This window comes from Bos javanicus, chromosome 10, assembly GCF_032452875.1.
Source record: "Bos javanicus breed banteng chromosome 10, ARS-OSU_banteng_1.0, whole genome shotgun sequence".
NCBI lineage: Eukaryota > Metazoa > Chordata > Mammalia > Artiodactyla > Bovidae > Bos > Bos javanicus.
The window spans coordinates 36,444,705-36,465,489 of NC_083877.1; the positions used below are offsets into that span (position 1 = coordinate 36,444,705).

The 20,785-nt window shown below is 41.1% G+C and overlaps 2 protein-coding genes across 4 annotated transcripts in view; one reads left to right on the top strand and one right to left on the bottom strand.

The window, feature by feature from the left end:
• NUSAP1 (nucleolar and spindle associated protein 1) overlaps nt 1-20,785 on the top strand; it is a 30,339-nt gene that overhangs the window by 2,311 nt on the left and 7,243 nt on the right. The window contains exons 2-9 of one of the 2 annotated variants that reach the window (XM_061430817.1): nt 3,554-3,622; nt 4,790-4,984; nt 6,457-6,616; nt 11,676-11,774; nt 12,905-13,013; nt 16,460-16,651; nt 17,806-17,963; nt 20,625-20,741. In XM_061430817.1, coding sequence (XP_061286801.1) covers nt 3,554-3,622; nt 4,790-4,984; nt 6,457-6,616; nt 11,676-11,774; nt 12,905-13,013; nt 16,460-16,651; nt 17,806-17,963; nt 20,625-20,741 — 1,099 coding nt within the window. The remainder of the gene's footprint in view (nt 1-3,553; nt 3,623-4,789; nt 4,985-6,456; nt 6,617-11,675; nt 11,775-12,904; nt 13,014-16,459; nt 16,652-17,805; nt 17,964-20,624; nt 20,742-20,785) is intronic. The other variant, XM_061430818.1, reaches the window with a different exon arrangement.
• The window catches only part of NDUFAF1 (NADH:ubiquinone oxidoreductase complex assembly factor 1), a 35,768-nt gene continuing 25,498 nt past the window's right edge, over nt 10,516-20,785 (bottom strand). The window contains exons 6-7 of one of the 2 annotated variants that reach the window (XR_009739099.1): nt 11,568-19,683; nt 10,516-11,139 (exon numbers count right to left, since the gene is read on the bottom strand). Coding sequence is in view for 1 of the 2 variants with exons in the window: in XM_061430820.1 (XP_061286804.1) it covers nt 19,636-19,683 (48 nt within the window). In the remaining variant the exon portion in view is untranslated. Of the gene's footprint in view, nt 19,684-20,785 lie in introns of both variants that reach the window. The other variant, XM_061430820.1, reaches the window with a different exon arrangement.

Consider the following 20,785-nt stretch of genomic DNA (forward strand, 5'->3'; position numbering starts at 1 on the left):
ACCATGAATTTAACTTATGATTTATTTGATTCTCCCACATGTCTTTGGTAGTCATTAATTTTCCCATTATTAAGGATAATTATTTCCAATCTTCTTACCTCAAATTGGCTCCCTTCCAACACTTGATGACTTCTCTTAGGTCATGGAAAAACAGATGCAGTCAAGCTGAGAATAGCCTCATCGTTCCATCCCCAGACCCACCTGTTATATGTTATAGTAAAAGGCTGTGCCTCAGGGCAGCCTGGCCATTTGTGCTAGAGATCCCATTGCCCTCTCTGGGGCTACAACTCCTGCAATTATTCCTCTCTGCTACATCAGTTTCTCTTACTCTGGTGGCTCATTTCCATAATGTGCACAATCACATTTTATGTTAATTTTTATTTATTTTTACTTTTGTCTGCACTGGGGTCTTCACTGCTGCTCACCAACTTTCTCTAGTTGTGGTGAGCAGGGGCTGCTCTCTAGTGGCGATGCGTGGGCTTCCCATTGCACTGGCTACTCGTTGTGGAGCTCTAGGGCACACAGGCTTCAGTAGTTGTAGCACAGAGACAGTAGATGTGGCTTGCAGCTGCTAGAGCACCTGCCTCTGCCACAGGCACCGCATTTCATCATTGTTTCATGTTTGAGGTTTTCACAGCATTTTTTTTTTTAATTTCTTTATTTAGCTCTATCAGAATCTTCATTGTGTCATGTAGGATCTTTCATTACTAAAAAAAAAAAAAAAAAAGGATCTTTCATTACTGCACATGGACTCTATAGTTGTGGCCTGAGGGCTCAGTAGTTGCCCTGTGGCATGTGGACCTGGACCAGGGATGGAACCTGAGTCCTCTTCATTGCAAGGCAGATTCTTAACCACTGGACCACCAGGGAAGTCCTTTCACAGCATTTTAAGATGTTCTAGAAATCTGTGCAGCATACAGATTTAACAATACTTTAAAATTTGCTAAGAGGATAGATTTTTTTTTTTCCTACAGAACCACACGACATGCAGGATCTTACTTCCCTGACCAGGAATTGAACCTGTGCCCCTTGCAGTGTAGTGTGGAATCTTAACCACTGGACTGCCAGGGAACGTCCAAGAGAATAGATCTTACGTTAAATGCTCTTACCTCCAAAAAAACCAAACCCCACAGAATCCAAACAGGACAGTAGGTAACCTGGAGGTGATAAATGGTTTGGCAGTGAAGACGGGTTCACAAGTGAAGAGCCCGCCTGCCCGTGCCGGAGATGTAAGAGATGCGGGTTTGAACCCTGGGTTGGTAAGATCTCCTGGAGGAGGGCATGGCAGCCCACTCCAATATTCTTGCCTGGAGAATCCCACAGACAGAGGAACCTGGCTGGCTATAGGCCATGGGTCACAAAGAGTTGGAAACGACTGAGGGACTTAGCACACAAACATATCAATTTGTATACATTAAATATCAACAATGTCAGTCATACCTCAGTAAAATGATTGAGGGGGAAAATAAGTCAGAAGAACGAAGAATGCCTAGTGCCTAATTCTGTCCTACCAATTCACCCACTTCCCAAGAGAGTTTCAAAAAACAAGTAGAAAAGAATGTATTCCTTTATTAGTACTAGCTGACATGGTGCTTGATACCTTGATACAGAGCCTTCAGGTAAAACTCACAGCCTAAGCACAGTCTATCCTGTGCCCAGAAGCTCAAACTAAATTGGGATCTCTGCCTCTCTTGCCTGGTTGTTATTGTTCAGTCATTAAGTCATGTCCGACTCTTTGTGACCCCCTGGACTGTAGCCTGCCAGATCCTCTGTCCATGGGATTTCCCAGGCAAGAATACTGGAGTGGACTGCCATTTCCTCCTCCAGGGATCTTCTCAGTCCCAGGATCGAATGTCTCCTGCATCTCATCCACTGAGCCACCAGGGAAACCCATTCTTGCCTGGACACATAGCCAGTTGTAAACGGTACAAGCAGAGAACAGAGACTGGTAGCCGGGCACCCCTTGGGAAGGAAATCTGCATGGCTGGTAGGAAGAGGGAGCCCAGCCATGTGCTTGACCTTCTAAAGCATAGGAAAACATAACCCATCAGATTAGTATTCCTCTTTCAGGAAAGAACTGGAAGGAAAGGTTCCCTTGGTGGAAGGAGGAACTCCCTGGAGACCTGTAACCATCCTCCTAAGACTCTGTATTTGGAGTTCTCCGTCTTTGGGACTGAGCTTTCTAGGTGGTGCTGGTGGCTCAGACTGTAAAGAAGCTGCCTGCAATGGAGAAGGCCTGGGTTGGATCCCCGAGTCAGGAATGTGTGAATGGCTACCCACTCCAGTATTCTTGCCTGGAGAATTCCACGAACAGAGGAACTTGGCGGGCTATAGTCCATGGGGTCACAAAGAGACACGACTGAGCGACTAACACACATTTTAGGGACTGCCCACATACCTACCCCCCACTACCGCCACACACACATATGCTTCACTAGGTACCCAAGCCAGAAACCTGGGTGTAATAAAATTTCCCTTTTCCTCAGCCCCCACATTCACATTGATTTTACTTACTAGGAAAGTTATTAGTTCGTCCATGTGGCCTCAGCCCTGTTCTAGCTCAGGCCACAGTTGTCTCTGGTTTCCTACAACAGCCTCCTTGCAGGTTCCCTGTCTTCCATCCTACCCTCATCAAATGTATCATGCACATTGTACAGACAGAGTCATCATCCCCAAAAATGCAGAACCCACTGCCCTGCAACAAACTCTGCAGACTGCCTTTAAAGGTCATCCTCTTAAGAGTCTTACAAGGCCTGATAGGATCAGGCCCACTTTCCCAATATTCTCTCTCACCAGCCTGTCTAAACAGCTCCGTGCTCAGACCACACTGAGCTTTAGTTTTTGAAACTGCACTCATTCTGGCCTTCCCATGCAGTTTCTTTACCCTTTTCCCTACTTTCCAGTCTCCTATTTGTTCTTCTGCTTCAGCATCTGGTGACCTCATGCCTTTATCTTAGAGCTGGCCTGTACGTTTACCTACTGGACTCAACCCTAGTGCAGCACCTACCTGTGTTCTCACACGACATCTAAGCTTCCTTACGCTGGCATTTACCCCACCACACTGTAATTGCCACTTTCCTCTCTGACTTCCCCATTGTTCTATGGAATCTCTGGGGACAGGAACCAAGTCTATCTTGGTCATCCTACTCCAGCCTGTCTGCTGCTGCTGCTGCTGCTAAGTCACTTCAGTCGTGTCCGACTCTGTGCAACCCCATAGACGGCAGCCCACCAGGCTCCCCCGTCCCTGGGATTCTCAAGGCAAGAACACTGGAGTGGGTTGCCATCTCCTTCTCCAATGCATGAAAATGAAAAGTGAAAGTGAAGTCGCTCAGTCGTGTCCGACTCCTAGAGACCCCATGGCCTGTAGCCCACCAGGCCCCTCCGTCCATGGGATTTTTCAGGCAAGAGTACTGGAGTGGGGTGCCATTGCCTTCTCTGCCAGCCTGTCTAGAGGACATTTGATGAATACAAGAACAGGAGAAGATGTTCAATGAATCTTTTCTTGCTTATTTGATTTTTGACTCTACTGATAAGGTCTTTCACTTTTCTGCAGGCAGACAAGCTGTTAAGGGCCTTAAAAGCTCATCTTAAAAATGAAGCAAGAAAAGAAAATGAAAATCAGGTAAGTAACATTTTCATCACCCATTAAATAGCAAAACAATCAGTTAATGAATGAGAAACACAGTTGCTGATGACTTAAAACATGGTATTTGTTACCAAATACCAAATTATTAGTAGTTGTAAATCCTTTCATTATTCTTATAAATGGCAAAACTGCCTCTATAGTCTGCTAAGTTAGATGTTTCAAATAAATGCAAAAGTTAATTACTGGTTGCTCATTGGAAAAGACCCTGATGCTGGGAGGGATTGGGGGCAGAAGGAGAAGGGGACGACAGAGGATGAGATGGCTGGCTGGCATCACCGACTCAATGGATGTGAGTTTGGGTAAACTCCGGGAGTTGGTGATGGACAGGGAGGCCTGGCGTGCTGCAATTCATGGGATCGAAAAGAGTTGGACACGACTGAGCAACTGAGTTGAACTGAAGTTTATTCCAAATTGTATGAATAGGGAGGGAACTGGATTTGAAGTCAGAAAAACCAAGTAGGAGCTCTGTCTTTTGTGTGTACGTAAGCTTGGAAAACTCAAATTATTGATTATTAGTTTCCTGTTCTTTGAAATGGAAATAACATCTGCTCTGCTGAATTGAGTGTTATAAGAGTCACATGCAGTGGAGACTATGAGAGTGACCTGTGGTAAACTATAAACCACTGTTGCTGGGAGTGATTGTCATGGCTGCTGCAGACCCACACCAGAGAGTTTTGACAGGGCTTGACACCTAAATGGGTCAATGATGTTAGCTGTCATTGTATTAGTTATAGCATAAATTAATTCATGCACTTTTAATAATTTGTGGGCATTCCCTGGTGGTCCAGTGTTTGGAACTTGGCACTTTAACTGCCATGGGCCTGGGTTCGATCCCTGGGTGGGGAACTAAGATCCTGCAAGCCGAGCAGTGTGGCCAAAAAACTAGTAATAATAATTTCCTTGTTTACATACACTAATATACCTTTGAATGCTTTGCTAGCCTAGTTTTTTAGCTTGGGTTAAGTGTGATTATTTCTTTTTGAATACTTTGTAATTCTCGACTGTGCCTGTAATTTCATGCTGGAGAATTTTAAAATTATCTCTTGCATATGTAATATTTTTTTTATTCAGTTTAAATTCTGATTCTTCCTGAGCATTGTAACTGTATACATGGGACATGGCAGATTAATGTCTTTTTTCCAGGATGAAATTCAAACTTCTGCATCCTCTTGTGATGAGCCTGAGATACAGACCAGCAGCCAGGAACAAGCTGAGAGGGAGCCGGATGACCATGTCACCAAAACCAGAGGAAGGCGTAAGACTGTCCACAGGAGCCCTGACTCACAGGCAAATGGAAATGTGCAGACTGAAAAGAAGCTACCACCTGTGCCCAATCTGGTATATTATTAGGGAGCTTTCTCTTATTCCCTTATGATATCAGGTGATGGTAAACACTGCTCTGAGCTCAGACCCAATTCTGGCTTTATCATCACACCTCAGGGACTGGCACTCAGGAAGTACTTATTAAGTACTAAGCACAGGGTCTTCTCTGTGGTCCAGTAGCTAGGACACCATGCTTTCACTGCCAAGGGCCCAGGTTCAGTCCCTGGTTGGGGAACTAAGATCCCACTAGCTGTGGGGTGCAGCCGAAATAGAAGTATAAGTTCAAATTAAACGTATATTAAATAAATAGGAACATTCATTAAGTGTTTACTTAAATGAGGTGTATAGTAAATAAGAAGGAAAGAGATATCAGTATCAAATACAATATTTTTTTTTCTTCCTTCCTAACTTGTCCTGGGCCTAGTGATCAGCTTAGTCTTTGAGCAGTGTGGTCATATGATTCCAGGCACTTCCCGCACTGGCTTTGAGAGGATTCTGGTTTTATTATCCTCTCATTCATATGTAACTTTTGCAAGATGGTCCTAACTTTTATGTTCTAGCTTTGTGTAGGACCTTACTCGTCAGCCTGTCGAGGTCCTTCAGTGTTGGTTTCTCCTCCCTCCAAGGGCTTCCTCTGCCATGTATGCCTCCAGTTGGCCCTAGTCTCTCCTACGCCCAAACGCACATTCTCACAACACGTGGTGAGGCAGAGAACCCGATCTGCCATTCAGAAAGAGCTTAGCCTCTTCCTTTTCTTTCTGTAACTCCTTTTCCCCCTCCATTTGGTACCTATCTTTGGAAGACAGTGATTACTTTTTTCTTTCCTTTTTTTATGTCTGACTATAAAGTGAAGTCACTCAGTCGTGTCCGACTCTTTGTGACCCCATGGACTGTAGCCTGCCAGGCTTCTCAGTCCATGGGATTTTCCAGGCAAGAGTACTGGAGTGGGTTGCCATTTCCTTCTCCAGGGCATCTTCCCAACCTAGGGATCGAACCCGGGTCTCCCACATTGCAGGCAGATGCTTTACCGTCTGAGCCACCAGGGATAAGCGGTGTTTTAAATGATATATTTTTTTTTCTTTTGGCTGTGCTGGGTCTTTGTTGTGACTTGTAGGCTCCTCATTTGCAGTTCACTGGCTTAGTTTCCCTGCAGCATGTGGGATCTTAGTTCCCCCACCAGGGATTGAACCCATGTCCCCTGCACTGGAAGGCGGATTCTTAACCACTGGACTACCAGAGAAGTCCCTAATGATATTTTTTTTAATTGAAGTATAACTGACACATAACACACTATCAGTTTTGGGTGTACAATGTAATGATTCAATATTTGGGATGATCATTTCACAGTATATACAGTGTTCACTTAACATCCATCTCCTTACATAGTTAAATTTTTCTTGTGATGAGACTTTTTCAGATTACTCATGGAAATTTTCAAATGTGATTACTTGTCATTTAAATAATTTATTTCTTTTTAAAATTTCTAGCAGAATCATTCAGAGATAAAACTATGTGGCCCTACTAAATCCCAGAATCAAGAAAAGCATGAAAACCAGGTTCTCAGAACTGCTGTAGAAGTTCCTTCTTTACCCAACGAGAGTCAAGGAGATGAGAATACGGTGTCCTCAGGAAAACATGGAAGAGATGGTATGCAAGTAATTTTTTAAAAATCTAAAATTGCTAGGGTGACTGTGCTTTAGTTCCCTAGGACTGCCGTAACAAAGTGCCACAAACTGGGCAACTTAGAAATTTATTCTCTCACAGTTCTAGAGGCTAGAGTCTAAAATTAAGCTGTCAGTAGGGCCATTCTCTTCCACATTGGGGAGAATCCTTCCTGGCCGCTTTGAACCTCTGGTGGTGGTTCTAGACCTTGGCTTGCAGCTAAATCTCTGCCTCTTCGTCATGTGGCATTCTCTGTGTGTGTCCTTTTCTTTATATTGTCTTAAAAGGATACCAGTTATATTGGATTGTGTGTGTCACGTTTGACTCTTTGCAGCCCCGTAGACTGTAGCCCACCAGGCTCCTCTGTTCATGGGATTCTCCAGGCAAGAATGTCGGAGCAGGTTGCCATTTCCCACTCCAGGGGATCTTCCTGACCCAGGGTCGAACCCTGCGTCTCCTACGTCTCCTGCAGTGGCAGGCAGGTTCTTTCTCACTGCATCACCTGGGAAGCCCAGGTCTATCCCAGTGACCTCAGCTTAAGCTGATTACATCTACAAAGAACCTTTCCAAATAAGGTCATTGCACAGTTACCAGACATCAAGACTTCAGCTTATCTCTTTCGGGAAAACTGTTCCACCCATTATAGCACTATATAGAATTTCACAGCGTTCTGCAGTGAAAGCAAAAGTTAGAACCAAGTGTAGCAGGCCATCGGGTCACCTTTAACAACTGGTAGAAACCAGAATAAGAGTGATAGCTGGAAAGTTTCAGGCAGTTAATCGCTAGGCAGGGTGAGGGGAACCCACATTCTACCCATTAGCTCCTTCTGGCCTGCTCCAGAGACAGGTACAAAGGCCTGTTAGCCCCCTCAAGTAGGACAATTAAAAGGGATCTTCATGGTCTACCTTCCCAGCAGTGTGACTGTTTTATTATGATAAATGTATATTTTACTTAGTCTGTAACCTAAAAACTTCTTCTCTAAACCTGCTCAACTAAATGTTTGTTTTAGTAAAGCCAGAAGACATCCCTGGCAGTTCAGTGGTTAGGACTCCTTCATTCCACTGAGTGGGGCGTGGGTTCTGTCCCTGGTCAGGGAATTAAGATCCCACATGGTTCATGGTGTGGCCACCAAAAAAAAAAAAAAAGGCCAGAAAACTTCAGTTCCCCTTTACCTAATAGGACTTGGCGCTTTCTGATTTCATCCCTCAGGTGGCCTGCCAGTTGCAGCAATGTCTCAGTGTTTGCTTCATCCCAGTAGTCTGTCTGGGACCTGATGTCTGCCTGAGGGGACTGGGAGAGAAATGATCCACTCATGTCCACCAAGCAGTTTAATGCAGAATTTCTAACGCTGAGCCTTCCCATCTTCCCCAGCATTTTGAATGTGTTACTAAATTTAGAAAGTTAAAGGAGTAGAGATTCTAATTCAGTAGGTCTGAGGTGAGCTTGAAATTCTGCAGATTTAATAAGCATCCCCAGGTAATTCTGATGCATATGCCTCATAAACCCGCTTTGAAATCTTGAGATGAGGGGAATGTAAAGCAATATGACAGAGTCAGAGGTGGGTGTAGAATTACAAATGTCTGGTATTCCACCAATCACGTTGTCGAGAAGACTTACCCCTAGGACTCAGATTTGAAGGCATGGGAAAAATGAGGGTAGATCCTGTAAGTCAGGTTTGCCCACTGAAGTGCAGGCTGTCTGAAGGAGAAAAATCGGATCATGTAGTTTCTGGTGAGAGGAATTTTTTAAATTTTATTTTGACATAATTTTAGACATGAAGTTGTAAGAACAGTAACACGAGTTCCTATATATCTTTCACCTAGATTTCACAAATATTAATATTTTGCCATATTTGCTTTACTTTTCTACTTATATATGTATATACATACTTACATGTGTTGTATACATTTTTTCATAAACTGCTTGAGAGTAAGTTTCAGATATATGCCTTTTTATCCCTAAATATTTCTGTGTGTTTCTTAAAACATAAGGACTTTTTCTCACAAATGTACAGAGTGCAGTTCATATTCCACATGATAGTTAACCTCTAACAAACAACCACTTGTCAAGGTTTGGTATAGTATCAAAGAAGAATATCCACAATTATCTTAAAAGGCCATTAAATAGTCTTCACTTTTAACCACGTAGCTGTATATGGCAAAATTTGTTTTCATGTATTTCTTCAACCAGAACAATATATCACAACATAGTGTATGCAGGAGCAGATGAGCTAATCCAGCTGCCTTTTATTATCAGACGTTAAAGAAATTGTAAAAGAAAAGAAAAAATAACCACTCTACTCATTTTTTTCATTTAGAAATTTTAGTCATTTTTAATTATGTTAAGGTATAGTGGGTATATTTTTAGTGAATCAAATATCTTTAAATGTCTTAGTTTTAAGTCTAGTATGGTACATATTGATACATGAACAAAAATTCTTTGGGGTCCTCAATTTTTGAGAGTAAGGAGGCATCTGAGGCTAGAAAGTATGAGACTTGATAACTAACCTTATTTAGACAGGCTTATTTAGATTTCATCCCAGCAGTGTCCCTTAAAACAAAGGCAGACTCAGTCTTGGCATTTTGTTGCCATGCCTCTTTAAACTATTTTAATATGGAACAGTTCCTCAGCCTTCCTTTGTCTCCCAGTGTGTTGACGTTTTTAAAATACAGACCAGTTTCTTGGGTCCTCTGACTTAGTTTGTCTAATGTTGTTGATGGTTAGAATCAGATCATGCCCTATTGGCAAGAATCCCACAAACTAGTACACAGTGTCCTTCATAGTCAGCACCCCAGAGGGCACAGGTATTGTTTGGTTTGTCCTATGACCAGTCTTGTTAACGTGCATCACTTGGTTATAGAGGTGTCTGCTAGGTTGTTCCTTTGTTGTAGTTATTATATTTTCATTTATAATAAGCGTGCTGTGAAGAGTGGCTCTGACTCTTTACATATCCTATTTCATGGCCAAGGTCCAAGCAAAAGCCACTGCAGCCCCTCCAGCTCTATCCATTCATTCTTTTGTCTTGTTTTTCAGATGCATTGGGAAACGTTAAGGATGTATGACTTCATAAGTAGCATTTCTTGAAAAGTCACTTACACAGTATTTAGTAGATTACCTCAAACTAAAAATAATATTAGTTCGAGCCTGGGCCTCGTCGGCTCAGGAATTGTCCCTAGGCTCCCGGCCGTGACTCCCTCGGGCCAGCTTCACGCTCCCGGCCTCCCGAGGCATGGTCTGGGTTGGGGCGCCGAGCGAGACCGGGGCCTCTCCTTGGTCGGGCTTCAACTCTCAAGTTCCCGGCTGTCTAGCCAGGACCCCTCGGGGTACTTTTGTGGGGGAGGGACGAGTCATGCACTCGTCCATAGAGAAAAACAGTGCGGGGATGTGGCAGGGAGGACAGTCGAGTGGAGCAGGTAGAGGCCCCCGAACTGAAGCCCAGTGGGAGACGCCGAGGAGGCCCAAATCCTGGTCTGGGGGATTCGACGCGGGGGCCCCTGGAAGGGGAGGGAAAGGAGGAAGGAGCCGTGGCGGGGAACACGCAGGGTCTGGAGCTCGGAGGGGAGGCCTGAGCTGGTCGGAAATTGAGAGTGAGAGGATGAATGGAGATGGAGGATGAGACCGCCAAGTCATCTCCATCCGAAGAATGGGTTGAAAGAGCAGGAGCTAGCCAAAGACAGCCATAAAAGCGTGGTACAGGGGAGCGGGGCGGGGGTGGGGTGGGGTGGGGGTGGGGGAGGGGAGTCGCCCCACCCCAGTGTACAACGCATCAATTTTAAGGATTTTATAGTTCTTGGCAGAGCATGAGCCCACACCACGATAAGGCATGATGAGGCCTAATAAATGTATTTTTGGTTTGGTCATTACTTGGTAAACCGAAGACATAATGAATATTTAAAAATTTTTATTATGGAAGTGTTCAGACTTACACAAAAGTATAGAAAAATACAGAAAATAGCATACAATTTAGAATCCTAAGTACTTACCACCTAGCCTCAACCATGAATGGCCACCCCCAGTTGCATAACATATGTGTGTCAGTACGCCTCAAATCCATACTGATAAACTTTAAGTTTTTTTTGTTTTCCATTCATGTTTAGTGAGTATAAAGGTTCCATTTTTCAAGAGTAGAGAGTTCTGGAAATTGCTTGCACAACGGTGAATGTAATTAACACAACTGGATTATACACTTAATGATTAAGTGGTAAAATTTATGTCATGTGTTTTTAACCATACACACACAAAATGTCCTTTCAAATTAGAAAAAAAAAAAAAAACTAGGGAATTCTCTGGCTGTCCAGTGGTTAGGACTTGGTGCTTTCACAGTGGGGTTCCATCCCTGGTTGAGGAACTAAGATCCCACAAACCCTGCGGTAGGCATTAAAAAAAAAAAAACCTAATGCTGTAAATTAAGAAATAAAATCTGAGTTCAAGTGTGCAATGGAAAATAACTTGTTGCCAAGTAGAGGCCCATAGAGTGTATTTCTCACTATGGAGGCTCTGAAATGAACCTGTAAAAAATAAATAAATAAATAAAAATAATATTAGAATGTGGAAGATAAGTAGAGGGAAATAGCAACCATTATACACATCATGATCTTAACTAGATTTAAAGAACAAAAGCAAAACAAGCATAGAAGCAAAGGACCTGAGAAAATATGCCAGAATGATAATAGTGTTTCTTAGGCTGGTGGAATTGTGTGATTTTTATCGTTCTCGTTAAAACATCTAGACACGTTCATAGCAAAAGTTCTGGAAAAGTGTTTTTAAATTTCTGATAGGCTTATATAGCTATACAGGAAGCACAAAATTTCTGTCTGCTTGGAATATGAGCTACAAATGTGGTGATGCTATAACTAATTCTTTGTGCTCCTTACATACTATTTCTCCCACAACCTTGCCGGAGACTAGCACATGAAAATGCTCCATGTTAACTTACATTTTTTTAAATTGAAGTATAATTGCTTTACAGTGTTAGTTTCTGTTACATTTCTTCATGGGAATAATTTTTAGAAATCTTTCATTAGTTCTGTATCTTTGGATTCAGGTAATGAAGATCCAAGGGTACCTTCAAAAAGAAAGAAGTCTCTCTACACAGATGGGTTTTCCAAACCTGGAAAAAATAAAACTGCAAGCACTACTCCAAGTAAGTTACTCTGTTGCCTGGCACATAGAATGTTGATTGTGGGTATATTTAGAATACTTAAAATGCTGCTCAGCATGTATTAGAAATTCTATTACTTATTCTTAGTGAGAATGTAATCAATTAGAATCTCACAGAGCAGAGGTAAACTGTTGCCCGTCTTGGCCTGCCTTACAGCCCTGAGCTAAGAATGTCTCTTACAGTTGTAAAGCATTGTATAAAAGAAGGAACATAACTCAGAGACCACATTGTGTGTGGCTGTCAAGCATAAAATATTTATTGTCTTCCCCTTTACAGACAAAATTTGCCAATCCTTGGCATAGAGCTTTCTTAGCATTGTGCTTAGTCACTCAGTCATGTCTGACTCTTTTCAACCCCATGGACTGTAGCCCACCAGACTCCTCTGTCCATGGGGTTCTCCAGACAAGAATGCTGGAATTGGTTGCCATTTCCTTCTCTTCTTAGCATTATAAATTCCCTTCTCTTCTTAGCATTCCCTTATCTTCTTAACATTGCTGCTGCTGCTGCTAAGTCGCTGCAGTCGTGTCTGACTCTGTGCGACCCCATAGATGGCAGCCCACCAGGCTCCCCCATCCCTGGGATTCTCCAGGCAAGAACACTGGAGTGGGTTGCCATTTCCTTCTCCAATGCATGAAAGTAAAAAGTGAAAGTGAAGTTGCTCAGTCGTGTCCCACTCTGTGCGACCCCATGGACTGCAGCCCACCAGCCTCCTCTATCCATGAGATTTTCCAGACAAGAGTACTGGAGTGGGGTGCCATTGCCTTCTCCTCTTAGCATTATAAAATGTCAAATTTAAGTAAAGGCCATTAATTAATTGGTGAGGTGGAGGACAAATCTGTTAATCTTATCTTATCCTCTGGACTAAACCAAGATGTCAGTAGGCAGTGAAATGGAGAGATTGTCAGTGTTTGATAGTTTATAAGATGAATATGCTTTTCTCCTGAGTTTCCAAAAACTAAACGTTTTGAAATTCAAATTTTAGCAAAAATGATGTTTGAAGTTGAATATTAAGAATACTGAGATGAGAATAAATGTTAATAGAAAAACATAAGGAAGGTGAATAAATGGATTTTGTCTTGTTATTAATTTTCATATTTGCGGAAATACTCTAGACTTTAAGAAGCTTCACGAGGCTCGTTTTAAGGAAATGGAGTCCATTGATCAATATGTTGAGAGAAAAAAGAAACATTTTGAAGAACACAATTCATTTAATGAACTGAAGGTATGCTGATAAAATTATGTTCTTAGTGGTACTGTTTGATTTTAATGTTGATATTGTGTATTACATAGCATGGTTAATACAACTAGCTTTCTATTATTCTATTACTGGAATAGATTTGAGTTTAATGTATTTTTATTATTTTAAATTTGTTTTTGAGAATTTTCAAAACCCTCCAGATAAAGCAGTGAATCTTTACTATAAAAAATAATTAAAAAGAAAGAAAAAACATTAAGAAAATATAACTTTTTAAAATTTTTTAAATAGAAAAATATTTAAAGTAAATAGTAAAATAAAAAAGAACAAAAGAAAGGAAGAATTCCAAATAGCAATAAGTTACTCTGTTTTCCACAATCAGACATTGTGCCTTTCACTTTTGTTGGGGAAAAACTGATTTATGGCTGAAGCCACCTTCTTTTCCTGTCTCTAACCCAAAGGGAAAAGGGGTGGCTAACAGTGGCTAGCTTGAAGGCTTACTGTCATAACTGAGCTCCCTGGACTGGGGGCCTTCAGACCAGATAGTGCTGAACTCAAAGTCTTTTGAGTAAGAGAAGGTGAAGTCAACCCTGAGGTTGAGTTAGCAGAAGAGTAGTGAGTTAATAACATCCCAGGAAGTTGATGTTACTGCCTTACATGGTATCTGGTGTTAAAGGGGTGCCTCACATTTGGATGGGAAACATTCTTTAATTTAATAATACATAATAACCTGCCTATTTCTCAAAGAATTTGAGCCAGTTTGTGGTATTACAGCACAATACAGTATAGAGCTGTTCTACAAAGGGCAGAAATGAGCACTGTTAGCACGTACAGTGTCTGCTATATCAGTTACTGAGTTGAGTTTTCAGTTTTCTGATACCCGTGCCAATGGGGAAATGCACTGGATAATCTCTAAATAATTAAAAAACAAACAAACAAAAAAATACATGTGGTTCTTAGAGACTTAATCTTGGATAATAAATGTTCACTTGAACAGTGTTTATAAAACCACTGTTACCACAGTTGAAGACAGTGTTATCAACCTTATAGCAAGCAGGAGCATCCCCAAGTCAAGGCATTAAACGTCTCCATCTCTTCATATTGATCTAACAACATGGGTGGACAATCCAGAGATGAGTCCATAAGAAGACTTGTAAATTTTAACAAGGGCTAAGTTACAGCATTCATCACTAAGTATCAGAGCATTCATTACTGAATACTGGGACAAGAGGCCCATCCTGGGAGTAAGGGAGAGGGGAGTGGCCTGCTGATGCTTTATAGAAAGGAGATAGCTTCTTTCTCTGCACAGGCATGAGCTAGCTGCAAATATGCCTGGAAAGAGAGCCACTCATTTTCCTTACCATGAAGCTGAGTCTACTTAAAAACTATATTAAAGTCAAGCTCTCTGTACACATGATATGGATGAATTAGTTTTCTAGGTAAAAGGTAAGGGCAGAACAACTGCTTTAACCATAAACTTGAGTGTCGCCTTGAAGATGTGTTGAATAAATGAGTAGCTTATCTTGTTTCTTAGTTGACAGTCCCATCTGAATGAGTTTAGTTCTACAAATCCCACCCCAGTGTCACTGTTTAATCAGGAATTAGCTGATGAGATGGGCTATTTGGTATGATCTATTTGGAGACTAAATAAAAAACGATGATGGGGACTTCACCATAGCTAATATGGTTTTCTTAACAGTTGATATGTTTGGGGGCTGGTCTTTTGGAGAGTGATAGACAGTAAGAAGTGAACAGAGATCTAGGGAGAATCATCTTGGCTGTGACTAATGACTATCTCCACGATTAGTTGCCTGATGGCTCCTCTACAATGGGATCCCAGACTTTGTGCCCCAAGATGCCTGTTTATTTTGCTAACAGTGGGAATGATCAAATTTTTTAATCTTTGATAATATATGAAAAAAAAAACCCAATTGAATTTTCATTTCTCTGATCATCAGATGTTACATGTTCATGTTACAAATCTTTATATGATATAATTGGTTGGTTTTCTGTGAATTTGCTTTTTCTTAATTTTTGCCAATTTATGAGCCACTTATCTATATGAATGACGAATATTATGTACTATATGTTCTAAATACTTTCCCACAGTTTATCTTTTTAACTGTATTAATGGTATCTTCCCTTGTGGAAGGTTTTATTGTTTTATTAAACTTTACAACTTTTCCTTTTAAAACTGAGGGTTTTGTGTTGCCCTTCCTGTCCCAAGATCATAAAAATATGCTTTTATTTTTACTGCTTTTATTATTTTCCCTATATTAATCTTTAACCCACATTTTTATTTTTATGTATGTTATGATTGAGCTCCTTGCTTTGTTAAAACAGGATTTTTTTGCTAAAAGAAAGGGAGAAATTTATTAGATGCATTGCAAACAAAATAGTGCTACTAGAGTCAGCATAATATTCTACCTGAAAAGCCAGAAAGATTGGTACTCACTGTGAGTAGAATCACTTGAACATTTTAAGTTGCTCAAGCAAAGATGCAGAGTTGATGGTTTTGGCACCAAGTGAATTGTGAGGAGACAGTGTAGAAAGTGGGAATTTTAGGAGAAAGAAGAAAACAAATGGTGTGATTACATATTACAGTATACTTAAAACATCTAACCTGAGTTCGTAGCTTACAGTAAAGATACATATTTACTAAATATTCTACTTTTAAATTCATCTTACAACATGAATCTCTTCTGCTTGTATGTTAAAATGAGAACTTAATGTAATTCTCTGCTTCCTTGTATTCATAGGCTATAATCAGAATGTTTCTTTTGGCTCTACATTGTCAATTCCCGTAGTCCTATTTCTGTTGTCAGTTAGTGAAGTTAGATTTCTTCTGCCTGCAGCAGAGCTTAGACTAATGATAGTAAAACATTCCATCATTCTTTGTGCTTTGACTGTATCTAAAAAAGATAACATAAGTGGAACCCTTCCCTGCTGTTTTATGGAAAGCATTCCCCTTCCTTTCTTTTTCTTTAGGTTTTTAAAAAAGAACTTTAAAAAGCTATTGGAGAGCTAGGGTTGGGTTGGGGAGTAATTATTTGTAGATTTCATAAGCTTTTTACACAGTAGGTTCTTCTTTGAGTTTATATTTAATAAACTGCATATCATGCTGTCAAAGGAACCATCTTTCCAAGAGAACCATTTATCCCCTATCTCTGGCCATGGGGGACTGTAGCCACCTGCTCTCTCTAGTGAGAAAATACCTGGGGTCATGGGAGCTACAAAGGGCTTTCTGTAACACAGCAGAACTAGAAGTTTCTATGAAATCAGAGCCATCTTAGCAGCACAGGTGTAGAAAACCACCCAGCCTGCCAGGCAGATAGGATGGGGTGAGGTAGTAGACAAGGAAGGATGACAGGCTTAAAAGTGAGGATGAAATGGAATGAATAGGGCACTCTCCTGCACTTTGCCCAGGAGACAATACTGTCTAAGAGGCCAGGCTTTAATGTGCTGCGTTTCGGGTTCTCCAGAGGCAGCCCGTCACTAAGGGAGTGCCGGCAACTCCAGTTCCTGCCCGAGGAAGATTCTCCGTGGCTTGTACCCCTGGCAGCCAGCGGCGCTCGCAAGGCCGGCCCCACGCAGGCCGGAGCACCTTGTGTGTGAAGGGGTCAGCCAAGCGCTCTGCTCTCTCGGCAGCTAAGATGAATGTCAGGTAAAGAAGAGCTCCAAACTGGAATCCAGGGTGAGGTCTCAAAGGCTTTATTGCTTTTAATACATTTCAGGAGGACTACATCAAATGTTTTAGAGTGGGTGAAAAGGAGAAAGGATTGGAATAGAACAGCAAACATTTAAGTTAATCTTTTTTCCTTTAAATTTGTGTTTTCTTGTTTTATCCAACTTTCTTAACATTTGATTCATAAGTAAAGATAGAAAAGATAATATGGATATTTTACTTTATTAATTTAATGTATGTCTGCAAAGATGTCTATATAAATTTTTCCATTGACTTAAATATCAATGAAGCTGAAAATGTCTCAATGTGGTGAACTAAAGAACTGAAGTGTGAACATCGTAGCCCACTAGGTAGTGCAGCAGCATAGCCACCTCATGCCATTAATCCCTGTTTTCTTTGCTTATGCCTTTCCTGGCATCAGGGTAGCCCTCAACTGTGACCATCCCCCCAGAGGAAGATCTTCAGGCTCCTTTTTTCTTTATTAAGGGCATTGCTGCATTTAATAGCAGTGGTGCATGGTAATACTTCCCCAACATGTGCAATATTAGACATAGTTTTTAAAAGCTGAAAAAGGCCCTTGAGTTTGGAATTCTATTTATTGAGTTAGCTTGGAATATGAGGTACCTATACTTGGCAGTTCTGATTGTATTTATTAATATTTAAGAACACCATGGTCAAGGGCTGGTCCTTGCTTCCTGCAGGATACAGAACAGCCTGGACATGGTAGCAGAACCATTCATACACATCTGTTTTCTTAATTCTGTTGTAGAATCTTAGTGGTCTCCCAATCCCTCTGACTTGCCCTCATCAGGAGGAGAAAGGGAGCTTCTTCAAGTACACCTGAAACTTGAGGCCCTTAGGTGTCTCCTTTGAATTCTGCTTTATACTGTCATTGGCCAAGGCAGGGAGAGTAGAGAGTACAAAACCATATTTTACAAGTAACAGAAGTTGATAAATGACTTGCTGTAGCATCATTGTTTAAAAACATTCACATTCTGTGAAAGAGGTTCATTTGTATAACAAGTTATACTGAGGCCCTTTCAGTGCTTGGTGAAGGGTAGGTGGTGGTGTTTATAAGCTCAGCCCAAGTTACTCTTGACACAAGTACTCACGTCTTATTCTCCACTATTTAGGTTTTCAGCTGCTACTAAAGATAATGAGCATAAGCGTTCACTGACCAAGACTCCAGCCAGAAAGTCTCCACATGTGACCACGTCTGGGAATACCCCAAAAGGCCAGGCTGTGCTCGGGACACACAAGTTAAAGACCACAAGGGGTGAATCTGTTGCTGGTAAAGAGACAAACCCCCCTCCCCACACTTCTGCTTCATTTTTAAGCCATGTAACATCCTAATAGGATTGTTTCTTTAAAGCCTCTCCATATCTATAGAATCAAAAGCAAAAATTTCTCCATAGCATTTATACTTGTGAGGGAAATGCAGAGACACAGACGAAAACCTGATACCTCGGCCCAAGGTCTCCATCCTGTCTAAGACAAGCCCCAAGATGGTGACCCTCCCTGGAGAACATTTGGCCCCTCCTCAGAGATTAGGAGGAGGATCACAGCACTCATTATAGCCTCTGAATGGTTCTGCCAGACCCTGAAACTAACAGGACCCAGAGTTCGTGGAATAAATGCCATGCTATTGACTGGTAGTAGGGTGTATAAGCCAGAATGAGCCATATAGACACTCTTCTACACCCTGTCTACTTAATCATTGCCTACAAAGACCAGGTGGTTTTCAAAAGAACACTGCAATAGCAATGTGAGGGTTTAAAACATTATCACCAACAGGTTAAGGCCTGTATTAGAACTGAGTGTATCAAAATTCTCTTGAGAATTCTGAATGAATGTCAGACAAGAGGGGCCTTGGTTCCCTGAGACCAGAGTAATCCAGCAGGAGTTCAGACTAGAGGAGAATATTGTTGTCGTTCTCTCTCATTCCCATTTACCCTTAATCTTTTCTATACCAGCAAGCAAACATTCCATATAACATTCTAAATCATCCTGTAAAATGGGAAGAAAGTTTGGGCAGAAAGCAGGGCTAAAAAAATGAAGAATAAACTTCCTTAAGATGGGACTCTTGTCATTTTACATGGGACATGAGCCACTGAGCAGCAGCCACCTGCCTAATACTGAGCAAGGACCCACAAATGCCCACAGATAAGGACATGAGGAAGAACTACCTCTATGCCATATCCTGAGTTTTCTCCTCTAGGTTACTCAGAAGTGTGCCCAGCCGGGATGGGATAGTTTTCTTTCCCCAGTTATCAAATACGAATTTTATGTAGATGAAATCAAACTGATTTGTTTCTAATGATTTGCTTTATTCACTCTGTACGTTTCAAGAACCATACTGATAAATGAGCTAAAGTTCATTCATTTTCACTGTGTTTTTCAATGGTATGGATATATTTCAACTTATCCATTTTACTGCTCATGGACCCATTGGTATTTCTGACTTTTATTTTTTTAGTATTTATTTACTATTTATTTTTGGCTGTGTTGGGCCTTAATTGCAGCACGTGGGCTCTCTAGTTGTGGCACATGGGCTCCAGAGTGCGTGGTCCATAGCTGTGGCGGACAGTAGATGTGGCGAGCTGGCTTAGGTGCCCTGCAGCATGTGGCATCTCAGTTCCCCGACCAGGGATCAAGCCTGTGTCCCCCATGAAGAATTTTTATTATTTTATATAGTGTAACTATGACCATTGTGGAACACATCTCCTATCCATGTATAAGAGTTTCTCAAAACTAGGACTGGGGGGCTACTGGATAGTAAGGTATGCAGACACTTACATTACTGGTTGAATTGTACCAGTACATCCTCTCAGCAGCAGTGTGATAGCCCCATGGTTCCCCTCCTTACCAAAACTTGATGGCAACACAATGGAATGGCTTCAGCACAGGGGTTTTGTGCTTTTCTGTGTTGTTTCACTCGGTGTTCCTAGATCCTGGTTACTTGTTCACATATTCAGGCAAGTACCAACATCTGACAATGGCCTGAATGCAACCTGTAAGGGGAAAGGATTATAAAATGTGTCAGATATATGCTGCCCAACTGTAGCAAAAATGTGGCTTACCAAATTATACCATTCTGGTATGTTTTTAACTTTATGTTACAAAAATTCACATTCTTCATATTCACTTTCTATAACAGCCTTCATTAGTGAAAACCAGAGCCATGAATCTTTTAATCTTTATGTGATTATGTTCCCTTCAGGCTTTATCTCTGTTTGTGTTAATGAAAATGTCACTATTAATAATATATAACTTTTTAAAAGGGTAGGGAATTCCCTGGTGGTCCAGTGGTTGGGACGCCGAACTTCCACTGCAGAGAGTGCAGGTTCTATCCTTGGTTAGGGAACTAAGATCCAGCATGTTATTCAGTGCTGCCAAAAAAAAAGGTAAATAATATCAGGGAAACAGCCTGAAAATTTACCCAGTTAATTTTTTTTAGTTGAAATATAGTTGACTCAGTGTTCTTTTACTTTCAGGTATACAGCAAAGTGATTCAGTTATACATATAAAAACATATATATATAATCTTCAGATTCCTTTCCCTTTTAGGTTATTACAAAATATTGAATATAGTTCCCTGTGCTATATATAGTAGGTCCTTTTTTAGGTTATCTATTTTATATGTAGCAGCATGTTTATGTTAATCCCAAAGTCCTAATTTATCCTTCCCACCCAATTAATTCTTAAAACAGAATTCTAAACTCCTGTTGATCCTAGGAAATGTCACAATCTGGGGAGCTGCTGACAGGGAAACAAATCTCAGGGGTTAGTTCTCCTCAGTAACTCTTTTCTCCCATTTCTCCTTTTTAACCATACTTCTGTTTCAGGCTGTTCATATTAAATTCTATTTAAGATTGAGCAGTGATACTTTAATAAAATAAAAACTTTGGCAGATCTTTTATTCTAATTAAACCCTTGGATTTTGTTATTTTAGTTATTACCCCATTCAAGTTGACAACTGAAGCAGCGCAGACTCCAATCTCCCATAAAAAACCAGTGTTTGATCTCAAAGCAAGTTTGTCTCGTCCTCTCAACTATGAGCCACACAAAGGTATGTGGGAATGTTTTGAGGTACAAGAGTTAAGACTAAACAGT